The sequence below is a fragment of the Drosophila subpulchrella genome, unplaced genomic scaffold, assembly GCF_014743375.2.
Source record: "Drosophila subpulchrella strain 33 F10 #4 breed RU33 unplaced genomic scaffold, RU_Dsub_v1.1 Primary Assembly Seq422, whole genome shotgun sequence".
Lineage (NCBI taxonomy): Eukaryota > Metazoa > Arthropoda > Insecta > Diptera > Drosophilidae > Drosophila > Drosophila subpulchrella.
In genome coordinates this window covers 786440-813570 of record NW_023665638.1, presented here as the reverse complement: position 1 = coordinate 813570, position 27131 = coordinate 786440, and the positions used below count along the sequence as shown (strand labels likewise).

At 41.6% G+C, this 27131-nt stretch overlaps 1 protein-coding gene across 3 annotated transcripts in view; it reads right to left on the bottom strand.

The window, feature by feature from the left end:
- LOC119562331 overlaps nucleotides 1-27131 on the bottom strand; it is a 200608-nt gene that overhangs the window by 116267 nt on the left and 57210 nt on the right. For all 3 annotated transcript variants that reach the window (XM_037875491.1, XM_037875492.1, XM_037875490.1), the window contains 2 exons: nucleotides 2014-2142; nucleotides 1625-1932 (listed from right to left, as the gene is read on the bottom strand). In XM_037875491.1, the coding sequence (XP_037731419.1) occupies nucleotides 1625-1932; nucleotides 2014-2142 (437 nt within the window). The remainder of the gene's footprint in view (nucleotides 1-1624; nucleotides 1933-2013; nucleotides 2143-27131) is intronic.

Below are 27131 nucleotides of genomic sequence, written 5' to 3'. Positions count from 1 at the left end.
TTGCTGTGGATTCTGTTAACATTTAAACTTAACTCTGATCTTTCCAAACAAAAATATTTGCTCATACATTTAATTTGTTGGCGTATACATGTAAGGAATATACCGAAAAGAAACTGCACACTTTTTAGCTCCAATTTCCCGAAGAGCAAGCTTTCGATCGTGCTGGGAAAAGTACCGTTGAAAGCTTCATAAATTCTGCGTTGTTTACATATTCTATTTTCACTATCTATCCTTTAGTTTCGACAATGCCTCGAATCGAAGAGCAAGTTCGCAAAAAAATTGCGCATAATTACTGAACCGGAAAAGGTGTGTCGTACAGACAATTAGGTAAACGCTATAAAGTTAGTGTTAAAAGTGTTAAAAACATTATAATAAAATTTGGGGAGACGTGTTCTATTAATGATTTTCCAAAAGCTGGACGAAAAAAGGGTCCTAAAGTTAAAAGTCTTGATAAAAAAGTATTGGCCTTAATCCACAAACATAATGAAATGTCTGCTCGAGATTTGGCAAAAAAGCACAAAACAAGAATAAGTATGATACAAAGAATAAAGCGGCGGCATTAACTTTAGAACATATAAAAAACAAAAAGTTCCAAAAAAAAGTCTGCGACAAATGGAAGTCGGCAAAAAGAGAGCGAGAAAGCTTTATGATCGGTTGCTCACTGATGCAGTGCAAATTATTATGGACAATGAAACTTATGTCAAAATGGACTCAAAAACATTACGAGTACCACAATTTTACTCAAAAGTTAAAGGTGGGACTGTTAACGACTTGGTATCCGAAAAACACCGTGAAAAATTTGGCGAGAAAGGGCTATATGGCAGGCCAATTGCACCTGTGGTTGAAGAACCAGCTCTTTCTTCACAAAAGGAACAATGATGTTTATACGAGAGTGCCTAAAAAAACGTCAGATATCATTTTATAAGAAAGATAATTGGGGTATTCAATTGCGTTGCAAACGTTTGAAAAGTGTAAAAGTGTAAGCAGTTCCAACAACAATTTCCATACAAAACAATGCTAGTTCCACCACAGCGTTGCTTGAGTCAAAAGGCATAAATATTACATTAAAAGAGGAAAACCCACCAAATTGCCCTGAACTTCGCCCAATTAAAAGATATTGGATAATAGTTAACCGCAATTTACGAAAGGATGGTAGAACCTCAAAAAACGTGCTGGACATAAAGAACAACTGAATGCGTGCAACCAAAATGGTTACAAAAGAGTGTGTGCAGAACCTAATATGGGTGTTAAGCAACAAATTCGATCAAAAATAAGAGGCGCAACATTTCTGTATTTTTATACCCTTGCAGAGGGTATATTGATTTCAGTCAGAAGTTTGCAACGCAGTGAAGGAGACGTTTCCGACCCCATAAAGTAAATATATTCTTGATCAGCATGACTAGACGAGTCGATCTAGCCAATGTTGTAGAAAAAGTTGCGCAGCCTATATCGTGGTCACTTGGCCACACATCGAAAGCATTTAGGAAAAGTGGCTTTCGGTCTGACAAATTTTGTTGCAACATATACAATATAGGTTCCTTCTACCTTTTAAAAAAATTGTCAAGCAAAGTGGCAGGCCTAACGTTTTAAACAACCAGCATTTAGTTGACTTTGACTTTCTTACCTGTAATGCATTTGGCCACATGCAGTTTTCCAGAGCATTTTCACTGTTGTAATCCGTATTTTCTACTTTGTCAACAGAGCGAGTTGTGCCAAATACCGATTCAGAGCCAGTAACACTGGTGCTGCTATCTTCAGCGACTGGTTGTGCTGGAATGTCTAGGCCGTAGCCAACGTTTATATATCTGTTAGATGGTATCTTGAGTGAGGGTGTGCCAAAGATGGACCCACGAAGCAAGTGCTTTGTCCTACTCCGTATTTCAGGTTTTGCTTTCCCAGACCCAGGGCATAGTTCTTCGATGCTGAAGCCATCTTTAAAAACAAATCCGAAAAATTACATGTAGATGTAAATAAGCATCGACAGCTAAAAATGTGAGTGCATTGTTAACTTACCCTTTGCCACGAAGTTGTTGTATTGAGCAAACTCGATTGAAATGCTGGTACCGCGGGGGCAGCCTATAACCACCTGATCCGAATCACAAGCCGCTTTCTGATATGTGCGCAAAGTAGCCGATAACAACGCTAAGTTTGAATGAAAATAGAGGCGCAAATTATTTATTTTTTTTATTTAGAATTTATTAAAGTGAATTTATTTATCCAATAAATGTAGTATTAGAACTTTTGTATGTTGGAAGTGCTTTATAGGCCAAATGCTTGAAGCGTACCGATGATTTTAAAGAAGTGTACCAATTTTGTAAAGATACATTTTTCATTACAATGTCCGATATCAGATCTTTTGTATGTTGCAGGTGCGTCCGTCACGACAGCTCACCTGTTAGGCAATGTTCTTGTTATAACCGTTACTCGTGTAGTAAAAGGGTATACTAGATTCGTCGGAAAGTATCTAACAGGTAGAAGGTAGCGTTTCCGACCTTATAAAGTAAATATATTCTTGATCAGGATCACAAGCCTAGTCGATCTAGCCATGTCCGTCTGTCCGTATGAACGCTGTGATCTCGGAAACTGTTAAAGGTGCCATACTAAGATTAGGCATGCAGATTCCTGCGCAGCGCAAGTTTGTTTCGTCAGTGTTCCACGTCCACCTTATCGCCTACAAACCGCTTACAAACTTTAAAAAATCGTAAGTATGAACGCGGATATCTCGGAAACTTAAAAAAGATATAGAATTGGGATTTCAGATTTAGATTCCGTGGTTTTGTGTGCAGCGCAAGTTTGCTACGCAAATAACCTGTGGCGATCACAATTTTCATGCTAGAAAAAAAAATGTAACTGAAATGTATTAGTCTCGTCAATGCCTATCCATAGTTAAAGAAAAGTTTGCCACGCCTCGTGAATCCCAAAAAACGGTGGCCATCACCTTTCCAGCCGATGAGACAGTCTTAGCCTTCTTCTGGTGTGTACCAGTGGATCCATGTTTCGGATTGCGCTTAAAACAGCGTTAAACACTGCTCTGAAGTGGTCTCACGGTTGCGTTTGTTGTCCGGAGTGAGCAAACGCGGCACCCATCGCGCCGACAGCTTTTTCATGCATAAAATTTCATGCAGGATATGACCCACGCGGTCTTTTGACATGCCTACTGTCTCAGCTATCTTGCTTATCTTCAATCGGCGGTCTGAAAATACGAGATCGTGGATTTTTGTCACGTTATCCTCCGTGGTAGCCGTTTTCGGGGCACCTGGGCGTGGCTCATCAAAAACCGACGTGCGACCACGTTGAAACTCGTTAAACCAATTTTTGACGGTCGCCATCGAAGGAAAAGAGTCACCGTACACATCGCTGCGCGATTTCCTTTCCAAAAAAAAAATGAAATGACAGACCGATATTGCTTTTTCTCCATTTTTCTAAAATCCGCGGACACGTCCGATTCCACACGCAGTTAAAACAAAACTACGAGTCCGATTCGGCTGAAATTTCGACAGTAGCCGTCTACGAGAATGTACTACACGATAGTAAATTTCTCTTGCGATAGTGATGCCATCGGGCGGTGAGGCTAAGTACTTACCGGACTGCTAGATAAAAATGTTAGCATTTCTTCGCTTCTACTTGAAGTTATACTTTAAAAAGTAAGGTGAATTTGTTTGTTTCTTTTTTCGTGGCTTGTTGCACTATGAATTTCTTCCACCCGGCCAAACTGTTAATAAGGAATATTATTTGAGAGTTATGCGTCGTTTGCATGAAGCAATTCGACTAAAAAGATCAGAATTATGGGCTACAACAACTCTTGGTTTTCCCCTGATTTGGTTCCGTGTGACTTATTGCCATCCCCAAATCTAAAGAGACCACTCCGGGGAATGATTGAGAAGATAAAAAAAGTCCAAGATGGCGCTGATGGCTATACCGAAAAGGAACTATTTGGTTATAGTGGAGTACCGCCACGCTATAGTGGAGTACCTAGACTATCATATACCCGTAACTTAGCTAAAGGGACCATAGGGAAATGGAGATATGCAAGCAGCAAAGCGAGATTGTAATGCGTAATTATGCAATGTTAATTATGTGGGCGGCTGACAGATTTAAGCGTTGTGGGCGTTATAGTGGGAGTGGAAAACTTTTTTTGGGTCAATCGATAGGTATTGACGAGACTAATACATTAGTTAACATTTTTTTTCTAGCATCAAAATTGTGGGTCAATCTATAGGTATTGACGAGACATACATTTCAGCTAACATTTGTTTTCTATCATGAAACTTGTGGGCGCCAGTGACTTGGTCGGTTTGTGGGCGTTAGGGTGGGCATGGCACCCTGCTGAAACAAACTTGCGCTGCGCAAGGAGCTGAGAAATCTATTTACCAAGTCCCAACTTTCTAGCTTTTGTAGTTTCCGAGATCTCAGCGTTCACACGGGCGGACGGACGGACATGGCTAGATCGACTCGGCTAGTGATCGGAAACTTCTTTCTGCCTGTTACATACCTTCCGACGAATCTAGTACACCCTTTTACTCTACGAGTAACGGGTATAAAAACGTTGGAAAAGGTGTATTTTATCGGGGGGATTACTTTAGAGGGGATGATATTTATTTAAAAGAATAAATTGAAATTGGTTAGAGGCTGAGTAACGGGTTTTTGATAGTCGAGACACGTTCTCTCTATCTTTGATTTTTACTTCGTTTTTGTGCGTTATTGTGTTGCATTTTGATCCAATGTAAAAGCCTACTAATTTCTAATGCCGCTATTCAATCGAAAAAAATGATTCATTAAATTCGAAAGTTAATTTCGTTATTAAAACAAAATTGAAAGTTTCCTTAAAAGGACAAAACTAATTATACCCGTTACTCGTAGAGTAAAAGGGTATATCGTATTCTGGAAAAAGTATGTATCAGGTATAAGGAAACTTTTTCGATCACAAAATATATATTCTTGATAAGAATCACTAGACGAGTTGATCTAACCGTGTCCGTCTGTCCGTGTGAACGCTGTGATCTCGAAAACTATAAGAGCTAGAGAGTTGAGATTTCAGATTTAAGCCTAGTACTCAAATCGGCTAAGAGTTTTACTAGTCGAAAAATCTTATTCGTTGTAGTGTGACCGAAGTTTTCAAAGTTCACCCGCGGTGCATGAGGAATGGTGCATGAGCATGGTCAAGCAGCTGGGCTTGTTGTCCAACGGAAAACAAATCAATTGGAGCAATTTAAAAAAGAAGAGTTCTGGTGCACAAAAAAATTAAAATACAAATAAAAAGAATGTTCAATGAATGCTTTTATTTATGTGAATTAGTAGCTTAAAGCTTTGTTCTCGTCCCACGGCTGCTTCGATCTTCCCTGCGCCTTCTGTAGGCCCGCTCCGTATCCCAATAGGTATATTGGACCTTGGGGAAGTGGAAGCCGATCGAGAACGGGGTTGATTCGCCTAATGCTGCGGGAAGTCGCCCAGAATCCTGGCAATGACTGGTAATGGCTACTACAGCTGTCCCTTAGCGGCCGACCTTATTTTCCTCTTCCTATAGAAGCCGGCGCGTCTTACATCTCCGCTTTAGCTACCAAGTATCTGGAGTCCTGCATGGAGTCGAGTCGATCTAGCCATGTCCGTCTGTCCGTCCGGATGAACGCTGAGATCCCGGAAACTATTAGAGCTAGGCTATTGAGATTTGGCGTGCAGATTCCTGAGCTTCTTACGCAGCGCAAGTTTGTTTCAGCAGAGTGCCACGCCCACTGTAACGCCCACAAGCCGCCCAAAACTGGCTCCTACAGTTTTGATGATAGAATACAAATTTTAACTGAAATGTATTGTTCTTATCAATACCTATCGATTGACTCCAAAAAGTTTGCCACGCTCACTTTAACGCCCACAAACTTCAAAAAAGATAGAGAATGGGGATTTCAGATTAAGATTCCGTAGTCTTGAGCGCAGCGAAAGTTTGTTACGCGAATATGCCACGCCCACAAACCGCCTAAGACTGTGGCGCCCACAATTTTCATGCTAGATACAAAATTTTAACTAAAGTGTATTGGTCTCGTCAATAACTATCGATTGATCCAAAAAAAAATTTGCCACGCCCACTCTAACGCCCATAACGCTTAAATCTGTCTACCGCCGGTAGGTGGTAGGTGGTCGCTTTGCTGCTTGCATATCTCCATTTCCCTTTGGCCCTTTAGCTAAGTAACGGGTGTCTGATAGTCGAGGTACTCGACTATATCGTTCTTCCTTGTTAATTTCTAAATTCCCCCCCGCTTTTGCACAAAGCGCCAAAGATTAAATTTCTTATTTATTGGGCCGCGGCTAACGGCGTTCATCGAAATTCACTCGTTAGATCTGGTATTTTTTATGGTATTTCCTTAGCTCATCTGAGTATCGCGCTGAAAAACAGACCCGACGAAAAGCGTTATCCGCATGTTTGCCTGTCGCTCACTCCTATGTTTAGCTCGCGGTTTTCGTCGATGTGAGTACTAGGCTTTAGATTCATTAGCTTCGTGTGTATCGCAAGTTTGTTGCCCTTATGTGTCACGCCCACTCTAACGCCCACAATCCGCCCAAACTGTGGTTCATTCAGTTAAAGTTCTGAGATACAAGTTTAAACCGAAATATATTGAATTCGCCATTACTACTAACACCCATAAGCCGCTCAAAACACTTTTTGTTCGGCCCTATGCAAATCGACCCTCCCGTAGACGGGCCATATAGACATTTGTTCAGGAAGTCCGCTTCTTCACAACATATCAGCTTCATAGTAAATTTTTTCGAAGTCAATCGCGATTTCACACCTTGACATGTCCTTGGGCATTTCTTAAGTGAAATTATATAAAAGGTCATTGATAATAATTGTTAAAAATAGATTTTTAAAATAAAATTCATTTTTTATTTGTATACATTTTTAAAAAATTTATTTATTTTTTTGGGTTTTTTATAACTTATTTATTTTCTAATGAAAAACAATGTTCAGGGTCGTTCGGGCTGTCAATACACAATACTGAAAATAAATATAATTTTTAAATGTACATAACTTAATTGCTTTTAATTAATTATCACCTATCTTAATCTTGTCAACGCTCTTGTAAACTTAAAATTGCCGACGCACTGATAAAAAACGCTTGTCGACTAACGCCGAAAGAATGAGATGCAGTTTTTTTTTCCGAGGCGTATAAGCAAGAAGAGAGAATAGCGGAAACACCGAATTCCGATTTTTCAAGCGCCGATTAAAGGCAAAAAGCACTGGATTTCAAGACAATGAAAGAGAGGAAAATCTACAAAATACATGCTTCTTTTTCGTTACCGACCGTTTTCGTTAGTAGTCTTCGAAGCTGCGACCACTTCTCTGCTGACGTCGACAGCGGCAGAGTGTTTTTGCATGAAGACATATCACCCCACGTAACGCCAAAACTGAAGGGCCTTTTTACAGTTGCCGTTCTTAGTGAATACTGTGTGTATGCTTCTCGCTCTGAAAAATACCCATCTAAATGTCAAATTCTATAAGAATAGGATAGGATGAGAATAGAAAGTGAGTACATAGAGTAGAAGTCATCTAAGGAACTCCACTAAAAAAAAAATGTCAAATAAGGTAACAAACAGTCTAGAGGTGCCGACCAATAATGATATAAAGCGAGCTATCTGCGGATGCATGGCGTCCCATTCGTACAGACTTAAGCCTAGTACTCAGATCGGCTAAGAGTTTCACTAGTCGAAAAATCGTATTCTTTGTAGTGTGACCGAAGTTTTCAAAGTTCACCCGCAATGCATGTAGCATGGTCTTACTGTCAAGCGGCTGGGCTTTTTGCCAAACGGAAAACAAATCAATTGGAGAAATTTAAAAAGGAGGAGTCTGCTGGTACACAAAGAAAGTAAAATAAAAATAAATGGAATGTTCAACGAATGTATTTATTTATGTAAACTTGTAGTTTAAAGCTTCCTTAACGTCCCACGAATGCTTCGCCATCTTTCCCGCGCCACCGCAGTCCAGCTCCGAGTCCCCATGGGCATATTGGACCTTGAGGAAGTGGGAGCCGGATTGGGAACGGGGTTGATCCGCTGATGCTGCAGGAAGTCGCCCAGCATCCTGGCAGTGGCTGGACATGGCTCCTCCAACTGTTCCTTAGCGGGCGCCCTATTTTCCTCCTCCCTGTAGAAGGCAGCGCGTCCTCCAGCTCCGCTTAAGCTGCCAAGGAGCTGGTGGTTATGGAGGTTACGGAGTCCTAATGGAGAGGACTTCGGAGATCATATTACTGGTGGTTCTGCTAAAAAGATCCTTCTATTAGTACAACGCAACCAAATTATTTTGGCCAGATCTTACTTTCTTTGCGAGGACACGCTTGGCAGATGTCCATGTAGAGAGCGAAGTCCAACTCGGCATGTTCCTTCCCACTGGTATTCTCTAGAGGATCTCCTCCAGCACTTCAACTATTCTGCGGATTTGCCTCTGTTGTGGTATTGCTTCCTGTCGGTCAAGTCCCACAATAAAGGGCAAAAGCTTGGATTAGGCGTCCTTTTTCATCTGCACTGACCTCCTTTAACCGTTTTTGGGGTTTTTCTTCCATTTAAAATTTTTAAATTCCCCACCGCCTCTGTACAAACACCGCCAAAGATTAAATTTCTTATTCTTTGGGCCGCGGCTAACGGCGTTCATCAAAAATTCACTCCCGAAATCTGGTATTTTTTCTGGTATTTCCTAAGCTCATCTGAGTACCGCGCTGAAAAACAGACCCGACGAAAAGCTTTAGCCGCCTGTTTGCCTCTCGCTTACTCCTATGGTTAGATCGCGGTTTTCGTCGATGTGAGTATTAGGCTTTAGAATCTGAAAACCGTTCTAAACGCGCTTTGATTCTCACTCGGTATCACGCCAGCCCTGAGAACCAAGCCCATATTTAGAGTTAAAACCAAATTCAAGATTCATTGGTAGATCCTGTAATCCTCGTAAAACTTGAAAACGTCCGAGACAATGCAACATACTTCATAGTTTAACAAAATCACCGTAGAATATGGAGACTTCAAAAACCTAAGCATACACCAACATTACAAATGGGACTCCATTTATTCAATGACGTCAGTTGACTCTCAGCTTGATAAATTTCAATCCAGTATTTTTCTGATGTACATCAATATAGTCCCCTTATGCAAAAAGTCATTAAAACAAGTCAACAACCATGGTTTGACATAAGGATTAAAGAGCTTGAGAAATCTGGCGTACAAAAAATGGCAAAGATATAAGACGAATGACTTGTAAGAAAAATTTAGAAAGCTGCGAAGGAATGGCCACAGATCAATATCTCAAGCCAAAGGCTTATACTACCGTAAAAAATTTGACAATGTCATTAACTCAAAGCAGACTTGGTCAGTTTTAAAAACCCTAGGAATAGGTAAATAGTCTCAACAGCAATTACACCTTGATGTTGATTACCTCAGGAATATCTTCGTTAATGTTCCAGTATCCGAAATAGTCTCAATTTCGTACCTAAATACAATTCCGTTGTTTAGCTGTGATAATAGATTTAGTTTCATGTGTGTAAGCCAATGTAATGTCCTTTAAGCTATCCTAAAAGTAAAATCAAACGCGACTGGCCTAAACGACATTAAAACCTACATATAACCAAGGGCAACGACGAATACAGGCCTACAGCCATACTTCCATTCCTTTCGAAAGCCCTGGAACAAATAATGGCATTTCAGATAAAACAATTCGTTCTTGATAACAATTTGATGTTTAATTATCAATCCGGGTCTCGTCCTTTCGGAAGCTGTTCAACGGCAATAATTAAAACATCCGAGGACATAAAGAAATCAACAACAACCAGACTACATTACTGACACTCCTTGATTTTAGCAAAGCTTACGACACAGTTAACCGTGATATCCTGTGCAATTTTCAGACACCCCTATCAAACTCATATCGTCCTTCTTAAGTGACCGTTAGCAATGTGTTGTTTCCAATCTTATTTTCAATATACATTATATACCCGTTACTCGTAGAGTAAAAAGGTACAAAAGATTCGTCGGAAAGTATGTAACAGGCAGAAGGAAGCATTTCCGACCCCATAAAGTATATATATTCTTGATCAGGATCACTAGCCGAGTCGATCTAGCCATGTCCGTCTGTCCGACCGTCCGGATGAACGCTGAGATCTCGGAAACTATAAGAGCTAGGCTGTTGGGATTTGGCAAGCAGATTCCTGAGCTTCTTGTGCAGCGCAAGTATGTTTCAGCAGGGTGCCACGCCCACTCTAACGCCAACTAACCGCCCAAAACTGTGGCTCCTACAGTTTTGATGCTAGAATAAAAATTTTAACTGAAATGCATTGTTCTCATCAGTACCTATTGATTGAAAAAGTTTGACACGCTCTCTATAACGCCCACAAACCGCCCACAAACTTCAAAAAATCGCAAGTATGAACGCGGATATCTCGGAAACTATCAAAACAAAGGAGGGCGTAGAGTTGACGATCGACAGAACAGAGAACGTGCTTATCTCCCTTCGAACGCTACAAAGCGCCCTGGAAAAACAGGCGGACACGCGAGCAAATAGCAAGTGGAGGAATACCAAGACTTGCCGAATCTCAAGAATTATGTGCAAAGTGCGCAACGATAAACTCAGCCACTATGTACTGCATCTACCACGGAAAGACTGCAGACTGTTAGTGGGAATCCTCACAGGCCACTTTCTGGCCGCATCACACGCAACCCTGGAACACCTTATCTGCAATTTCCCGGCACTCTCACGAGCAAGAAGAAGATACCTCGGTGCCCCAGTACTGGCATCACTAGGAGACGCCTCCAGCAGAAAACCAGGCCAACTTCTTGCCTTCGCCAAAAACACCTCGATCCTTGTGGACATAAAAACCTCTTAACTCATCTCAGGGTTCATACAAATCAACCGGACAACTAATGGCCATATTGGCCTATGCGTGGTGCCGTGAGGGCTGACCGGGTTAACCTAACCTAACCTATTAGTCTCGTCAATACCTATCGATTGACCCAAAAAAAAGTTTGCCACGCCCATTGAGTAACGGGTATCTGATAGTTGATGTACTTGACTATAGCGTTCTTCCTTGTTTTTTAATGTTAAATTACCCACAATATTTTAAAGCTTTAGCATTGTTTCTAGGCATTTTAAAATTATTGCTCAATTCTGTAAAACCTTTGTATACACATAAAATATCAAAATTCCACGTTTTAAAATTTGTATGTGTTCGTACCCAAAGGTACTCAACATGACCACACCCAAACAAATCAAGCAGTAGCCAAGTTAGGAACTGTACCAGGCGCTCAGTAGCACTCACTGCAGATGAGAATTGCTGGTCAGCATATTATATGTCTCACTAACTCACCATCTCACCGTCACAACGATACGCTGACCCGCCAATGCAGTCAGCACATTTGCGGTGTCAGCCGAGCCAACTACGCAACTGCTACCGTAATCATAATTCCCTGACCTACTTTAGAATATAGCTTCTTTCACTAACCATTACACTAAGCTTCCGTGTTCTAAGTAGAATATAAGCAGGTATCAAATGAAGAATAAATCAGTTATCAACACACCTCATAACTCCGCGGTTCTACTTCCTACCTCTAGGAATAGGGCTCGTAATACACTATCTCAACTAGCAGCTAACCACGTTAGCTCAACCTCAGCGCAGTTCAGCATCGCCTGTGGTCCGGCATTGCAGTAACCATCGTTACCATTGCCGCGACGCGATCGTCCTGCAGGTGTCTACTTCGGTTAGGCACAAACATTGGTGACCCCGACGTGATCCTTTAACAACAAAGGATCACACTCAAGCAACCCCCTTCCCACTAAAGGAACTTCAGCTTCATCCAGCTTCACAGGATACGCTTCGTCTTCCAGCGTCACAGGAACTTCAGTTTAATCCAGCTTCACAGGATTCGCTTCTTCTTCCAGCGTCACAGGAACTTCAGCTTAATCCAGCTTCACAGGATACGCTTCTTCTTCCAGCGTCACAGGAACTTCAGCTTAATCCAGCTTCACAGGATACGCTTCGTCTTCCAGCGTCACAGGAACTTCAGCTTCATCCAGCTTCACAGGATACGCTTCTTCTTCCAGCGTCACAGGAACTTCAGCTTAATCCAGCTTCACAGGATTCGCTTCTTCTTCCAGCGTCACAGGAACTTCAGCTTCATCCAGCTTCACAGGATACGCTTCTTCTTCCAGCGTCACAGGAACTTCAGCTTAATCCAGCTTCACAGGATTCGCTTCTTCTTCCAGCGTCACAGGAACTTCAGCTTCATCCAGCTTAACAGGATACTCAGCTTCATCCAGCTTCACAGGATACTCAGCTTCATCCAGCTTCACAAGATTCTTTGTTTCCAAGACACACAATATGTCTACTTCATTCATTGAGGAAACAAGTCACACAAGAATCGATTTACACAATCGATTACTAGACACCCAAAACGAGCTGCAAGGGAAAATCCAACAGCTCATTAAGAATTATGGCAAGGATTCTGCCGACCGACGCCACCGAGACGGCTATTATTCCGGTAAGCTAACTCAGTTAAACGATCTCTGGCAGCAGTTTTGCGACCTAGATGAAGAAGTCCAGCAAGCGGCACTACCCACTGGAAGTGAGTACTCTTCACGACTAGTAGCACTTAAAGAGCTGGTCGAAAAATATCAGAATATCTTTCTGGACAACATGCCGACTGGAAGCGAGCTTCCGAAGGCCCCCAGACGAACTTCGACCAACATCAAGCTCGCAACAAGAGATCAAGTCAAAGGAGATTCCACAATTGACACGGTGATCCGACAGTTGCAGAGAAGATGCAACGAATTGGAGTCATCATTAACATTAGCCTCGAACGCCCCAACTGTCACCCCAGCCCTACAAAGGCACCTGGATCTCCATTGGGCGTTACTAAGGCAAGCCCACGACGAATTGGATAGCACACCTGGGGCCGCAGCTCTGGCAGAAGCAGAGCTAGCCCAATTCCACACATTATACGAGGAATACGAAATGAACCTGCTACGAGAAAACGACGCGCCAATGAGCCTAAGCTTGGCACTTCCGCCAATTAGCATTCCGGAGTTCAACGGCGAGTATCTAGACTGGCCACGGTTCCATGATCTCTTTGTGGAATTGGTACATAACAAACCATATTCGGCCAGTCAAAAACTACATATTCTACAGAGTTCGCTTCGTGGTGAAGCGAGAAACGTCTTGACAGACACAGCTTTCTCACAGGGTGGCTATGACGACACCTGGTTGCGTTTAAAGGCCAGGTACCAGAACGGAAAAATACTAGTATTCGCCGCCATTGCAAAAATTATTGACCATAAGCCTATAGACGGCTCCTCGCGCCAACTAAGGGCCTTGCATGACACTATAAAAAATTCAATGAGTACTCTTAAAAACCTTGATATCAGCACAAAATCCTGGGATCCAATCCTGTGTTTTCTTATCAGAAGAAAACTAGACCAGCAGTCTCTAGCTGCTCTCGAAAATTCAGCGGATGCACCAACGGAAATTCCAACGTTATGGAGTGTACTGACGTTTATTGAGCGGCGCGCTTGCATGCTGGAGACAATAAGCGCTCAACCTACAGCAACACTCCGCCATCAGTCAGTTCACAACGAAGAAAGCTGTAAGATTTGTCACCTAGGACAACATAATCTCAGAGCATGTAGCCGTATCCAGCAAATGGACCCCAAAGCACGGCGCCAAGCCATTATTCAAGTAGGAGCATGCACAAATTGTTTGTCTACAGCTCATAAGGTTGAAAACTGTGGATCACCGACCACTTGTCGAGTCTGCCAGCAACGGCATCATTCACTGTTACACCAAGGACCGACTAGCAATCCAGTGGCCGGCGCCGTAACCGTTGCAGGCTACGACCATGTAGGAGGATATACTTTGCTCGCGACCGCCAAGGTCTCATTACAAGGGCCAAACGGTCAATTACAAACATGTCGCGCGGTAATAGATGGTGGATCACAGGTGAATCTTATTTCAAGGAGAATGGCAGATCTGCTATCTCTTAAACAAAGGTCACCGATTGAAATATCTGGAATCGGAGGAAAGATATCAACAGCAATTAGATCAACACTAAAGCTCTCATCCTGTACATCAGGGTTTGAAAAACTATTAGAGGTATTTATTATGCCCACAGTCATTACAGACCAACCGTCAGTACCGATTACAACCGATCTTAATATTCCCGAGGGACTGCCGTTAGCAGATCCTGACTTTCGGCAACCAGGACCCATTGACCTAACTTTAGGTGTTGAAGTATTTTCTCGTGTAATTACCGGTGAACTTCTTGAACTAGGACCTAATAAACCTTTGGCACAAGGCACAAGGCTTGGTTATGTAATCACAGGTTATCTCAATAAAGAAACCTTTTCTGATACGGAAATCAACCCCAATCTATTAGAAAACAGAGATGATTTTGCAGGACCGAACGCTGCTTATGAGCCAACGAAAGATAAAAATCCGATGAATATAGAACCGACGTCTCATCAATTCAAAACCTACAAGAAGGCTGACTTTGGTTCAACATTTCTAAACTTAACCAGGAAAGATCTTAGTTTTGTTGCAGAACGTCCACATACCATAGACGTGCCAAATGATCAAATTCTACGAGGGCACAATTTTAGTCCCCACGGTAATGTAAATTTTATCGCAAAGGGGAGTGTTCAGCAGCATCAAGAAGATGTGAAGGACCTGAATCACAAACAGGAACCGCCGCAGTTGAAGGAAAGATCCCCCGTGGTCAATGATTTGTTAGGTACTTTCTATACAATGCGGCCAAGGGCTGACCGACATCACGCCTTTAATTGAGGGTACCCCTCGATGGGGGGGAGAATGTTCGTACCCAAAGGTACTCAACATGACCACACCCAAACAAATCAAGCAGTAGCCAAGTTAGGAACAGTACCAGGCGCTCAGTAGCACTCACTGCAGATGAGAATTGCTGGTCAGCATATTATATGTCTCACTAACTCACCATCTCACCATCTCACCATCTCACCGTCACAACGATACGCTGACCCGCCAATGCAGTCAGCACATTTGCGGTGTCAGCCGAGCCAACTACGCAACTGCTACCGTAATCATAATTCCCTGACCTACTTTAGAATATAGCTTCTTTCACTAACCATTACACTAAGCTTCCGTGTTCTAAGTAGAATATAAGCAGGTATCAAATGAAGAATAAATCAGTTATCAACACACCTCATAACTCCGCGGTTCTACTTCCTACCTCTAGGAATAGGGCTCGTAATACACTATCTCAACTAGCAGCTAACCACGTTAGCTCAACCTCAGCGCAGTTCAGCATCGCCTGTGGTCCGGCATTGCAGTAACCATCGTTACCATTGCCGCGACGCGATCGTCCTGCAGGTGTCTACTTCGGTTAGGCACAAACAGTATGTCTAATTATTTTTTTAAAAGTTGTTGTTGTACAATGACATTTTTAAAAGACATATATAGAAATCTTAGTATAAATCATATTTTCTCTGTGTATGTAACAGTTAGAAGGAAGCGTTTCCGACCCTATAAAGTATTTATATTCTTGACCAGGATCACTAGCCGAGTCGGTCTAGCTATGTCCGTCTGGCTCTCTGTCCGTATGAACGCTGAGATCTCGGAAACTATTAAAGCTGAGAAGTTGGGATTTGGCATGGGTTATAAGCAAATAAAGTGCGAAATCTTGGTTTCAGCATCCCCAAGTATTAGATGGTTGATGGCATCGACTATAGAGTTCTCTCTTGTTTTGTAGATCGATAATTCATTCACTAAATTTAGTATCATATATCGAAGAAAAACTGGTAACACTAAAATGGAATACATATATTTCTATTATAATTAGTGCTCAGTAAGAAAGGATTTGTCCAAATGCGGCATACAATGTTGCACTATCAAGTGGATAAAATCTAGGAGTCATTTCGCTCCAAATTTTTTTTTTTAATTTCCCCCTTCTGAATTTATTTTGGGACAGATAAGGAGGATATGTGATATTAGGCATGCGAATAACGACAAGGCCTAAAGACTTTTCGAAAACCATTTGTTTATCTACTTTATTGGGAAACACTTAAAAAAATAACCTTTTATAACCATAAAATTAGAAGATTTACCACAAGATGAACCTTAACATTTTAATGAACCCCTGGATGAACCACAAATTAGAAATTCCATATGTAGAAAGCACATATATGCAAACCCTTCAGTTCTGCAGTAGGGACGCGGTGACATGGCTCAAGGCAAAAAGCTTTTTCGTTTTTTTTTGTGCCTAAAACGCTGTTCCGCTGTTGACGTCAGCAGAGCAGTCGGCGCAGCGTAGAAGACTGCCTACGAAAACGATCGTGCAACAAAGAGAGGCAGATATTCGGAGATTTCCCTCTCTTTCTTGTCTTATAGTCTGCCCGCACTCCGCGCTCGCAGAGACAAATTTCGGCCGGTCCGTTATTTTTTTTTGCGTCTCTCCTTTGTGTTCGGCTAGCGACTAATATTTCGGGGAAAAAATTTTCGTAGAGCAGAGACATGTGAATGCCATAATATTTTATGAGCATTATTACCATTATCAAAAATAAACAACATCATTGTTTTATAAAAGTAAATTATTTGATTATAGTAAAATTAAGTAAATTGAATTTACTTATAATGTTATGTTCATTTATTATACATTTTTATTACAATATAATTTTTTAGTTTAGTTATAGAAATTTAGTCCGATAAAATGATTTAAATGTTTAAAACATTTTAAAATTAACATTTTAAAAAAAATTTCATATTGTGTTTTTACTCAAGAAGTAAAAATTATTTGGTCGGATATTTTCGCTTTAGAAAGGGTATAGGTGCAGTAGCACGCGCCAACAACGAAGAGAAAACAAAAGAAATCAAGTAAAGGGGTGAAAAGAAGACTTGGTGCATTCTGTTTGAGTGATTGAAAGGGAAGCATCAATTTTAATTGTGCGCAGCAGAGTTACTTTAATTGTTTCTTTAAGTTAATATAATAAAGTCAGGTAAGTGCTACGTTAAGTTTAAGATGTTGTGCATTGATCTTAGTTTAAAGTACGTAAATTTTGAAGGTATTCAATAGGTTCCGTTAGCCGAAAGTGGATGACGAAATGTTTTGTGGCAAAAAATATCCCGCAAAGGGTTTATACACATCTCTAAAAGGTAAATATACAAATTGAAAAGTAAAACGCATGTTTTAATCATATGCCCATACATTTTTTCCGGAGCGTTGGCCAAGGACTCAGAGAACCCGGACACATGTTTGAGAAAGGCGATGACGAACGTGAAAAATAAACTAACAAAACAAAAAAAACAAAAATACTAACACTAATTGTCCCCTTGATGAAAATCTGAATAATACGATTCTATTAAAATGAATTAAAATGTAATTAAAATTGTATGTATTAAAAATTCTATATTTTCATAAGTGAAAACTCATGGTAAAAATTCTGATTTTCACAAGTGATTTCACTTGGGACGTGTCACCGGCACGTGACAAGCCATACGAAAAATGAGTATAAGGAACAAGTGAAGTCCGGTGGGACTTTGAAACATTTTCATTTGAATTTTCACTTGTGAAAATGCGGACATCCCATACAATTTTCTATATGGAGCGTCACTTGTTCTTCACTTGTGCAAGAGGACATGTCCCACGTGATTCCCAAGGCGATAAGTTTTGACGAGACTAATACCTTTCAGTTAAAATTTTTCTCAAGTATGAAAATTGTGGGCACCACAGGTTTATGCGGCTTCTGGGCGTTATAGTGGGCGTGGCAAAAATTTTTGAGGGTCAATCGATTGGTATTGACGAGACTAACACATTTCAGTTTAATTTTTTTTCTAGCATGAAAATTGTGGGCCCTACAGGTTTGGGCGGTTTGTGGGCATTAGAGTGGGCGTGGCATATTCGCGTAGCAAACTTGCACTGCGTACAAGGCTACGGAATCTAGTTCTGAAATACTCTACTCTCTCTGTCTTTAATAGTTTCTGAGATATCCGCGTTCATATGTACGTTTTTTTCAAGTTTGTGGGCGTTAAAGTGGGGGTGGAAAACTTTTTTGGGTCAATCGATAGGTATTGATGAGAAAAATACATTTCAGTTAAAATGTTTATTCTAGCATTAAAACTGTAGGAGCCACAGTTTTGGGCGGTTAGTGGGCGTTAGAGTGGGCGTGGCACCCTGCTGAAACATACTTGCGCTGCACAAGAAGCTCAGGAATCTGCATGCCAACTCCCAATAGCCTAGCTCGTATAGAGATCTCAGCGTTCAACCGGACGGACGGACGGACGGATAGATGGACAGACGGACATGGCTAGGTAGACTCGGCTAGTAATCCTGATCAAGAAAACGCTTCCTTCTGCCTGTTACATACTTTCCGACGAATCTAGTATACCTTTTTACTCTAGGAGTAACGGCCATAAAAAACTTTTAATCAGAAAAGGTACTCTATGATGCTAAGAAAAGTACATTTTCTTAAATCAAAACTTTAGTGTAAAAGACCATAAGCTATTGGTTGATGCCATTAACGTGGTTAAAAACTTAAGTAACGATTAAAAACCTTTAGCAAATTTCTTATATGTTAATATACCGCCGATGTAAAATGTTAAAAAATTAAAATAACATTTACCTCATATTGAAATCGTGAATCGATGGGTTTCACTAAAGTTTCCTAAGTCTGGATGGAAAAATATCTCTTATGAGTTAACAAAAAAATGTGCTTAGATCTAAAAAGCAAAAACAAGGAAGAACGCTATAGTCGAGTACCTCGACTATCAGATACCCTTTACTCAGCTAAAGGGACAAAAGGGAAATGGAGACATGCAAGCAGCAAAACGAGACTGAAATGCGCCACCTACCGCTGATCACAATATATGGTTGGGCGGTAGACAGATTTTAGCGTTATGGGTGTTAGAGTGGGCGTGGCAAACTTTTTTATTGGGTCAATCGAAAGGTATTGACGAGACTAATACATTTCAGTTAAAAATTTGTTTCTAGCATGAAAATTGTGGGCGCCACAGGTTTGGGCGGTTTGTGGGCGTTAGAGTAGGCGTGGCAAACTTTTTTTTAATCAATCGACAGGTACTGACGAAACTAATGCATTTCAGTTAAACTTTTTTATCTATAATAAAAATTTTCGGCGCCACTTTCTTGGGCGGCTTGTGGACGTTAGAGTGGGCGTGGCATATTCGCGTAAAAAACTTACGCTGCGCTCAAGACAACGGAATATAAATCTGAGATCCCAATTCTCTATCTTTGATACTTTCCGAGATATCCTCGTTCATATCTACGTTTTTTTGAAGTTTGTGGGCGGTTTGTGGGCGTTAAAGTGGGCGTGGCAAACTTTTTTTAGGTCAATCGATAGGTATTGATGAGAATAATACATTTCAGATTACAATTTTATTCTAGCATCAAAACTGTAGGAGCCACATTTTTGGGCGGTTTGTGGGCTGTTGTTAGAGTGGGCGTGGCACTCTGTTGAAACAAACTTGCGCTGCGCAGGAATCTCAGGAATCTGCATTCCCAATCCCAGTATTGTAGCTCTTAAAGTTTCCGAGATCTCAGCTTTCATACGGACAGACGGACATGGCTAGATCGACTCGGCTAGTGATCCTGATCAAGAATATATATACTTTATGGGGTCGGAAACGCTTCCTTCTGTCTTTACATACTTTCCGATGAGTCTAATATACCCTTTTACTCTACGAGTTTTTTTTTGTGCTAATATTTATTCAAGCGTTGATCAGCCAACCTAATGGCTATAAAACGCATTGAAATAAAAAAGGAAAAACAAGGGAGAACGCTATAGTCGAGTACCTCGACTATCAGATACCCGTTACTCAGCTTAAGGGACCAAAGGGAAATGGAGATATGCAAGCAGCAAAGCGAGATTTAAATGCGCCACCTACCGGCGGTAGACATATTTAAGCGTTATGGGCGTTAGAGTGGGCGTTTCAATTTTTTTCTTGGATCGATAGGTATTGACGAGACCAATACATTTCAGTTAGAATTTTTCATCTAGCATAAAAATTGTGGGCGCCACAGATTTGGGCGGTTTGTGGGCGTTATACAAAGCTACGGAATCTAAATCTGATATTCCGATTCTCTATCTTTGATAGTTTCCGAGATGTCCACGTTCATATTAACGATTTTTTGAAGTTTGTGGGCAGTTTTTGGGCGTTAAAGTGGGCGTGGCAAACTTTTTTTTGGGTCAATCGATAGGTATTGATGAGAACAATGCATTTCAGTTAAAATTTTTATTCTAGCATCAAAACTGTAGGAGCCACAGTTTTGGGCGGTTTGTGGGCGTTAGAGTGGGCGTGGCAGTCTACTGAAACAAACTTGCGCTGCGTTAGAAGCTCAGGAATCTGCACGCCAAATCTCAATAGCCTAGCTCTTATAGTTTCCGAGATCTCAGCGTTCATCCGGACAGACGGACAGACGGACATGGCTAGATCGACTCGGCTAGTGATCCTGATCAAGAATATATATACTTTATGGGGTCGGAAACGCTTCCTTCTGCCTGTTACATACTTTCCGACGAATCTAGTATACCCTTTTACTCTACGAGTAACGGGTATAATAACATGAAACATAACAGAAATAAGGAAGTTAAGAAATTTATAACAGTGTCAGTTCAACATTATTGTTCTAGGACACGGGTACGATGACGTCCTCGTGCCCAGAGATAGCCAGGGTGCCGACGCTTCAGTCTTCTTCTCGTTGTAGTTGGGTTTGCCAGGGATGCTGCTAGATGGTTGGTGTGGGCTAGTAGACGGTCGTTGTAACGGCTTGAGTGCATGTTTATCTGCTCTCGCACCATGGGGATGTGAAGATCGCAGGCTAGGACATCGTTCCTTACGTACCAAGGCGCATCCGCAATCGTACGTAGCGCCCGATTTTTCTTTCTTTGGACCCTCATGACATTTGAGTCAGAAGCGGTACCCCATATTTGAATGCAATAAGTGAATAAGGGAACCACTATCGACCTGTACAGCAACATCTTGTTGCTAAGGCTGAGCTCACTTGTACCTTTAAGCATCCAATTTAGTTTCCGAAGTTTAGCGCGACATGTTGCTGTAATTTTCGTTATGTGCTGCCCCACGTAAGACGTTTGTCCAAAATCAAGCCCAAGTACTGAGCCTGGGCTGATTGCGGTATGACTGTGTCCTGGAATTTCACTCTGGGGAGAATTTTACTTGTAAGAGAGAAATTGCAGTGCTGAGACTTATTTCCGTTTATCGAGATATTGCATCGATTCGTCCATTCGCCATACAAATCCAAAAAGTTTTCTGTGATTTGAGTTGCTTCAATTCGACACGTGGATTTGGCAATAAAGGCTGTGTCATCAGCATATGTAGCCAGGAGGGTACCCAGTTCTCTAGGGTATGGCAGGTCAGCGGTAAACAGAGTGTATAGAACCCGACCAAGAACGCTACCCTGAGGTACGCCAGCTCGAATGCATCTGATAGACGATCTTTCGCCTCTCACATCTACCATAAAATTTCGTTCTAAGAGATACGATTCCAGGAGAAGATATTGGGCAGTAGGCAGGAGAGTTTTTAGCTTAAACAGCAAGCCATCGTGCCAAACGCAGTCAAAAGCTTCTTTGACGTCAAGAGAGACTGCTGAACTGTACTGCTTGTTCTCGAACGCTCCAAGGATGTGCTGCGTTACCCGATGTGCTTGCTCTGGGGTTCCATGGTGACTTCTAAAGCCGAACTGGTGGTCTGGAATGGCGTCCTGCACACTTCTAACTGCCATCATTATACTTAGGAATATTCTTTCGAATATTTTAGAGAAGGTGGGCAGTAGACTTATTGGTCGGTAGGGTATCATCGATATCACAGCACACTTCCACTGTGTGGGAAAATGGTGGATACGTAGCATGGAGTTGAAAAGGAGAACTAGAAAAAGTATACCCTTCCTAGGTAACGCCTTGGCAATTCTGCTGTCGATCCCGTCGAAACCGGGAGCCTTACTGCGTTGTAGCTTGCGAATTTGAAGGCAAACCTCTTCCGGACTCACATGTGGGATAGGTTCGATCGCCGAGGAGGGGGCATTTAGGAATGCTAGGGTATTATCCACGTCTTCAGGCCTAGCAAGATTGAATGGCTGAAAGCGCCCTTCCAATTCCTCAGCAAAGGCCATCGAAATATCGCTGTCTGATCTGCTCCACGTGTTGTCGGCACGCTTTATTGGAATTCGGCGAGGGGGCTGTCGTTTAATATTCCTTGTTGCCCTCCAGAGATTGAATCCATACGGCTTTGTGGGATCAGCATTGCGGAGCATGTCAGCAAAGTATTCACTCGTCGTTCTAAGCAAAAGTTTCTTAAGATCGTCCTCAGCACGACGATACTCCCTTTTGTCAGCAGGGTCTCGAGAATGCATAAATCTGCGACGCAACGTCCTTTTAAGCCTCACCAAATCCAGGACCTCAGGTTTTAAAAGGGCATGAGGTGGATCAGATGGGCTGTTTGGTCTTTGGCCGCAGGTTGATGATTCGGCAGCGATGTGAATATTTCGCACAAACAGTTCAGTTGCATCATCAATGTCATCAGGAGTGTTCAGCTGCCTGTTAAGGTTAACTAAACCGTTAATCGCTTCCTGAAACTGTGGGATATTTGCATTCTGGGGCAGGACGCAGGTCTTGCGGGAAAGCTTACAACCGGAAACTCTGTAGTGTATTATTAATGGGATGTGGTCCGAACTTAGTTCAAAAATTTCAGAGATGCTTAGTAAATCAGAACGAATTCCTTTGTAAATGGCAAAGTCTATGGCTGATGGCATGCATTGGCTGTACGAGTAATGTGTAGGCCCTCCGGTAGCAAGAACCTGCATATGAGATGCGAGTATAATATCCGCTAGAGTTCTGCCCCGAATTGTAGAGTTACGTGATCCCCAGAGACGATGATGCGCATTCCAGTCCCCTGCAATTATAAAATATGGCCCAAGCTCACTAAGAAGCTCTTCGTAGTGGTTAGCTGTGAGAGGCGAATTTGGAGGACAATATATAGATGCAATGACTATTTCCCCTTGGTCAGTTTTGACTTAGATCGCAACACACTGAGCCGTTTGGTGTTCTATACATAAAAATTGGTAGTATTTAAGGCACGATTTGATGATAATTCCGGATCCTCCGCGATGGCGATCAGCAGGATGGTTTGAAACATGTACGTCATATCCCCTTAGCTGGTAGTATGATCTAGAGCAGAAATGAGTTTCGCTGACCAACATAACGTCGATATGATGTTGTTTTACAAAAAGCTCCATCTCGAGTGACTTGTTGGTCAAGCAGTCGGCGTTCCACACACCGATTTTGAGTCCAATTTGACTCATAGTTGGGCTGTAAATGTAGAGTGGAGACCAGCGGCTGCTTGAGCAGATCCTGGCGCTATTTGGGGTAAGAGGTTGGTGATAAGGGACATCATTGACATCATCATCTGAAGCATTTTGTCAAACCGAGCAACAAGGTCAGACAGTTGTTCTTCAGATCGTAGGTACATTTGCTCTTGTCGTTTCCATTGCTGATCGTTTTGGAATTGCTCGCGATTTCGTTGATGTTGTTGCTGGAAGGACTGCTGCTGCTAATGGCGGGTCTCTGGGTATTGTTGTTGGTCTGTCGTCTGTATGGTGTGTGTCCGTAACCGAGGGGGGTCATTTGGTTTATGTTGCTGGTTAGGCCTCCTATTGCTGGTTCCCAGTGGAGGGAATTGGTTCTGGTGCAGGTTCGCAGGTTGCTGCAACTGGGATCGGCCACCCTGTTGGTTTTGGTGACGAGAATGACCATTGGTGACATTTGCGTACGACAGAGCTCCCACGACATCAGATCGAACAGTCGTCCTTTTTGTGGAGGTTTTTTGGGGAAGAGCGTTAACCTGGGATGAAAGTATTTTTTTGGCGTCTTACTGTCTGCTGGTAGATAACACAGCCCTTGCAGTTTGCTGTGTGATTTTCACCACAATTAACACATTTAACAGGATGAATATCACGTTCGCAGGCCTCTATACCATGTTTCTGACCACATCTCACACAGTTATGATCCAGAAAGCAGTTGTTTTTTGTATGGTGGAAGTCCTGGCAACGATGGCATTGTACGACATCATCCTTTTTGTATGGTAATTCCACTTGAGCACGCTGGCGACATAGAGTCTTAACTTCGTGGATTTCCTTGTTGATTGGAGATGGCTCTAGTTCAACAAACACTAGGTTGATGAACTTTGTTTTGTCGAAACGGCTTTTTGGTCTATTGATGAAAGGAACATTATGGCCAAGCAAGGTAAGGCTTTCTTTGATCCGTTCGTCCGGAGTGGGGTGATGAACACCTCGGATAACCACGCGATAAGATCTGTCCTCTTTAAGCTGCCAGGATTGGAACGGGACCTTTTTTGCAATCAAATATTTACTGATTGCTCTATACGCGTCTGAATCTGCAGAAAGGATCGATACGGAATTGTTGGAATGACATTTTACGGAGTATTTAGACGGATGTACGATTTTATCTATGGATCGAATAAGCCCGTTCAGATTCTCGCAGTTATTGATTACAATCGGCGGTGGCTTGTGATTGGGTGGGTGTTTTTTAGTAGCACTGTCAATACTGTTGTTGTTGGATTGACATCTGTTGCGTTCGACGTTGTCGTTGTTACCGGAGCTGCCGTGGCTTAAGCCTGTGCTGGTACTGGCCTGATCAGGGTTGTTAACCAACTGGCTGACTGTTTGGTAGGATTGTAAATATTCTTCGGTTGTGTCCATGTCCGAAAGCTCAGCAAATCGGTTGGCGGATTCAGATGTTTTGGGACTAGTGGAATTTCAGTGCACTTTATTAGCAGAATTGGGAGATCTGGATTCTGGACGGCGTTTGTTGTTCCTTGGGGTCCACCAGTCTTCATCGTCGCCGGCTATGGCTTCTAGCTCGGGTTCAATAACATGAGATGGTAAAGGCTGGGCGTTGATGGAACTGGCTTTATAAATGCTGCTAAATCTTTGTTATGAGGAATTTAGAGTATTAGTCATAGTCTGTTGCGCTTTAACCACCTTTGAATGGATGTCGAATTCGGATTCGGAGTCCCACATTGTAGGCATATTGGAAGCTGTGCACTACTTTGTACTGCTTTACCGACTTCCAGTACACACTTAGAGTAGGTTCCACGAAAGCAGTCGTAGCCAAGTGATCAAGGTGAGCACCTTGCAGCCGGGAGGCACCGGGTTCAATACGGGGAACGGATGCCTGTATTTTTTAAAAATTTATTTAATTAAGTTTATGATTAAATTTGAATTCGAATTTGAATTCGAAATAGCGGTGATTTGCCAGATCAACAAATTGCAACTGTTGCCTTTTGATCTCTGTTTCACTTGTTTTCGCGATTCACCAGAGCTAACGGAGAGTCTGAGCACTGTCACTGCAGCTTTAGCTGCCGGATTTACAAAAACAAATTGATTTGCCACGAAGGTGGACTTGTCCATAGAATCTTCACAAAGAATTTCGCAGCAATGAAAAAACGCATCTGCACTCCACGAAACCATGATGGAGACTGACTCTACGAGTAACGGGTATAATGACACAGATGTGGTTACTTTAAAGGATGAAATGGCTCTTCGAAAACAATTAAGGTGTGGGCACACTGCGGCAGGGCGGCGCTCTGCGGCATGAGGAACGCACACTCAAGCGAAGTCCTCCGGTCTTAGATAAATTATTATTATTATTAAATTCTTATTTCTTAGTTGGAAAATACACGCACTATAAGTGGAATTCGTTTAAGTTTTCAATTACAGTAACAAACAGTTACGTTCACTAGAATGATATTCTCCTCTAGCTTTTTTCCATTTTATGAGGATTGTTCTTATAAAATAACGATGCACTATACATACCTATGTATATTGATAAGAAAGCCGCCGATGCTCCGACGATTGTCGATAACAGCCGAAAGATTCCGAGAATAGAAAATGTCGGCGCGGCAACTCGCGGAAATGCCGCTCCAATGCTCTTCGAGCATTCGCGCGGTGACGCGCATGGGAAAAAAACATAAGAAACAAAAATGTGTCCAAAACTAGAAAGAAAACACATTTTTCCAAATTCTTTTGAAAAATTGAGGGTTAAGTATGCAACTTAATTTATTAGGCAAAGCAACAATCGCTCTGCTATACAGCTTAACAGCAAACAATTTCCCTTTCTCAAGTATTTTCTTAGTTTTCTCAAAAATGTCAAGTTTGTAGACTTAAGTGCTTAAGCTGACGATAGCAAGAATAATGACTTGTAAAATTATTAAATCTAGCTAATTTTCAACTGCGAAGCTACTGAAATTTTCGATCCTACTCGGTGAGTGACTCTATCGAATTAGGACCTTGAAGGGGGAAATGATATAAAAAGCCTCAGAAGAAAAAGCTCTAATTTGTGAAAAAGGGATATTAATACTATGGCAGAAGATTTTTTAATTCTTGTACTTTTATTTTGCAATTAGTATCAGAAAGATATTTTATAGGATATGTTTGCATTAAAAATACTTCCTCTATTGGATTGTAAAAAAAAAGTTTATTGAAATCATATTGTCATAGCTCAAAGTGAATTTTTTTTTTTAAAAAAACTTTCACTCCGATACCGGTTTTGGAAGCTATGAAGCTACTCCATTGCAAGTTTTTATGTAAGCCTTTCGAAGCACATATCTATCTTCTATAACATTTTAGAGAGTTAGCCGGAGAGTATACAAATAAAGACATAACAGAAGCATGTAAAAGGTCTACGCCAGAGTACTTCGCTAAGGACTGTGCAGATCATAGAATAAAATTCTTGATTTTCTTTTGTTAGAGCTGCTTAGAAAGCACTGTACTTGGGGCCTTAAAAATTGAGCAATAGTAAAATAAAATTAAAAATAATTGAGGGAACATTTTTTTATACCTAACTTCTTAACATTTTAGAGAGTTAGCCGGAGAGTATACAAATAAAGACATAACAGAAGCATGTAAAAGGTCTACGCCAGAGTACTTCGCTAAGGACTGTGCAGATCATAGAATAAAATTCTTGATTTTCTTTTGTTAGAGCTACTTAGAAAGCACTGGATTTGGGGCCTTAAAAATGGAGCAATAGTAAAATAAAATTAAAAACAAGGAAGAACGCTATAGTCGAGTACCTCGACTATCAGATACCCGTTACTCAGCTA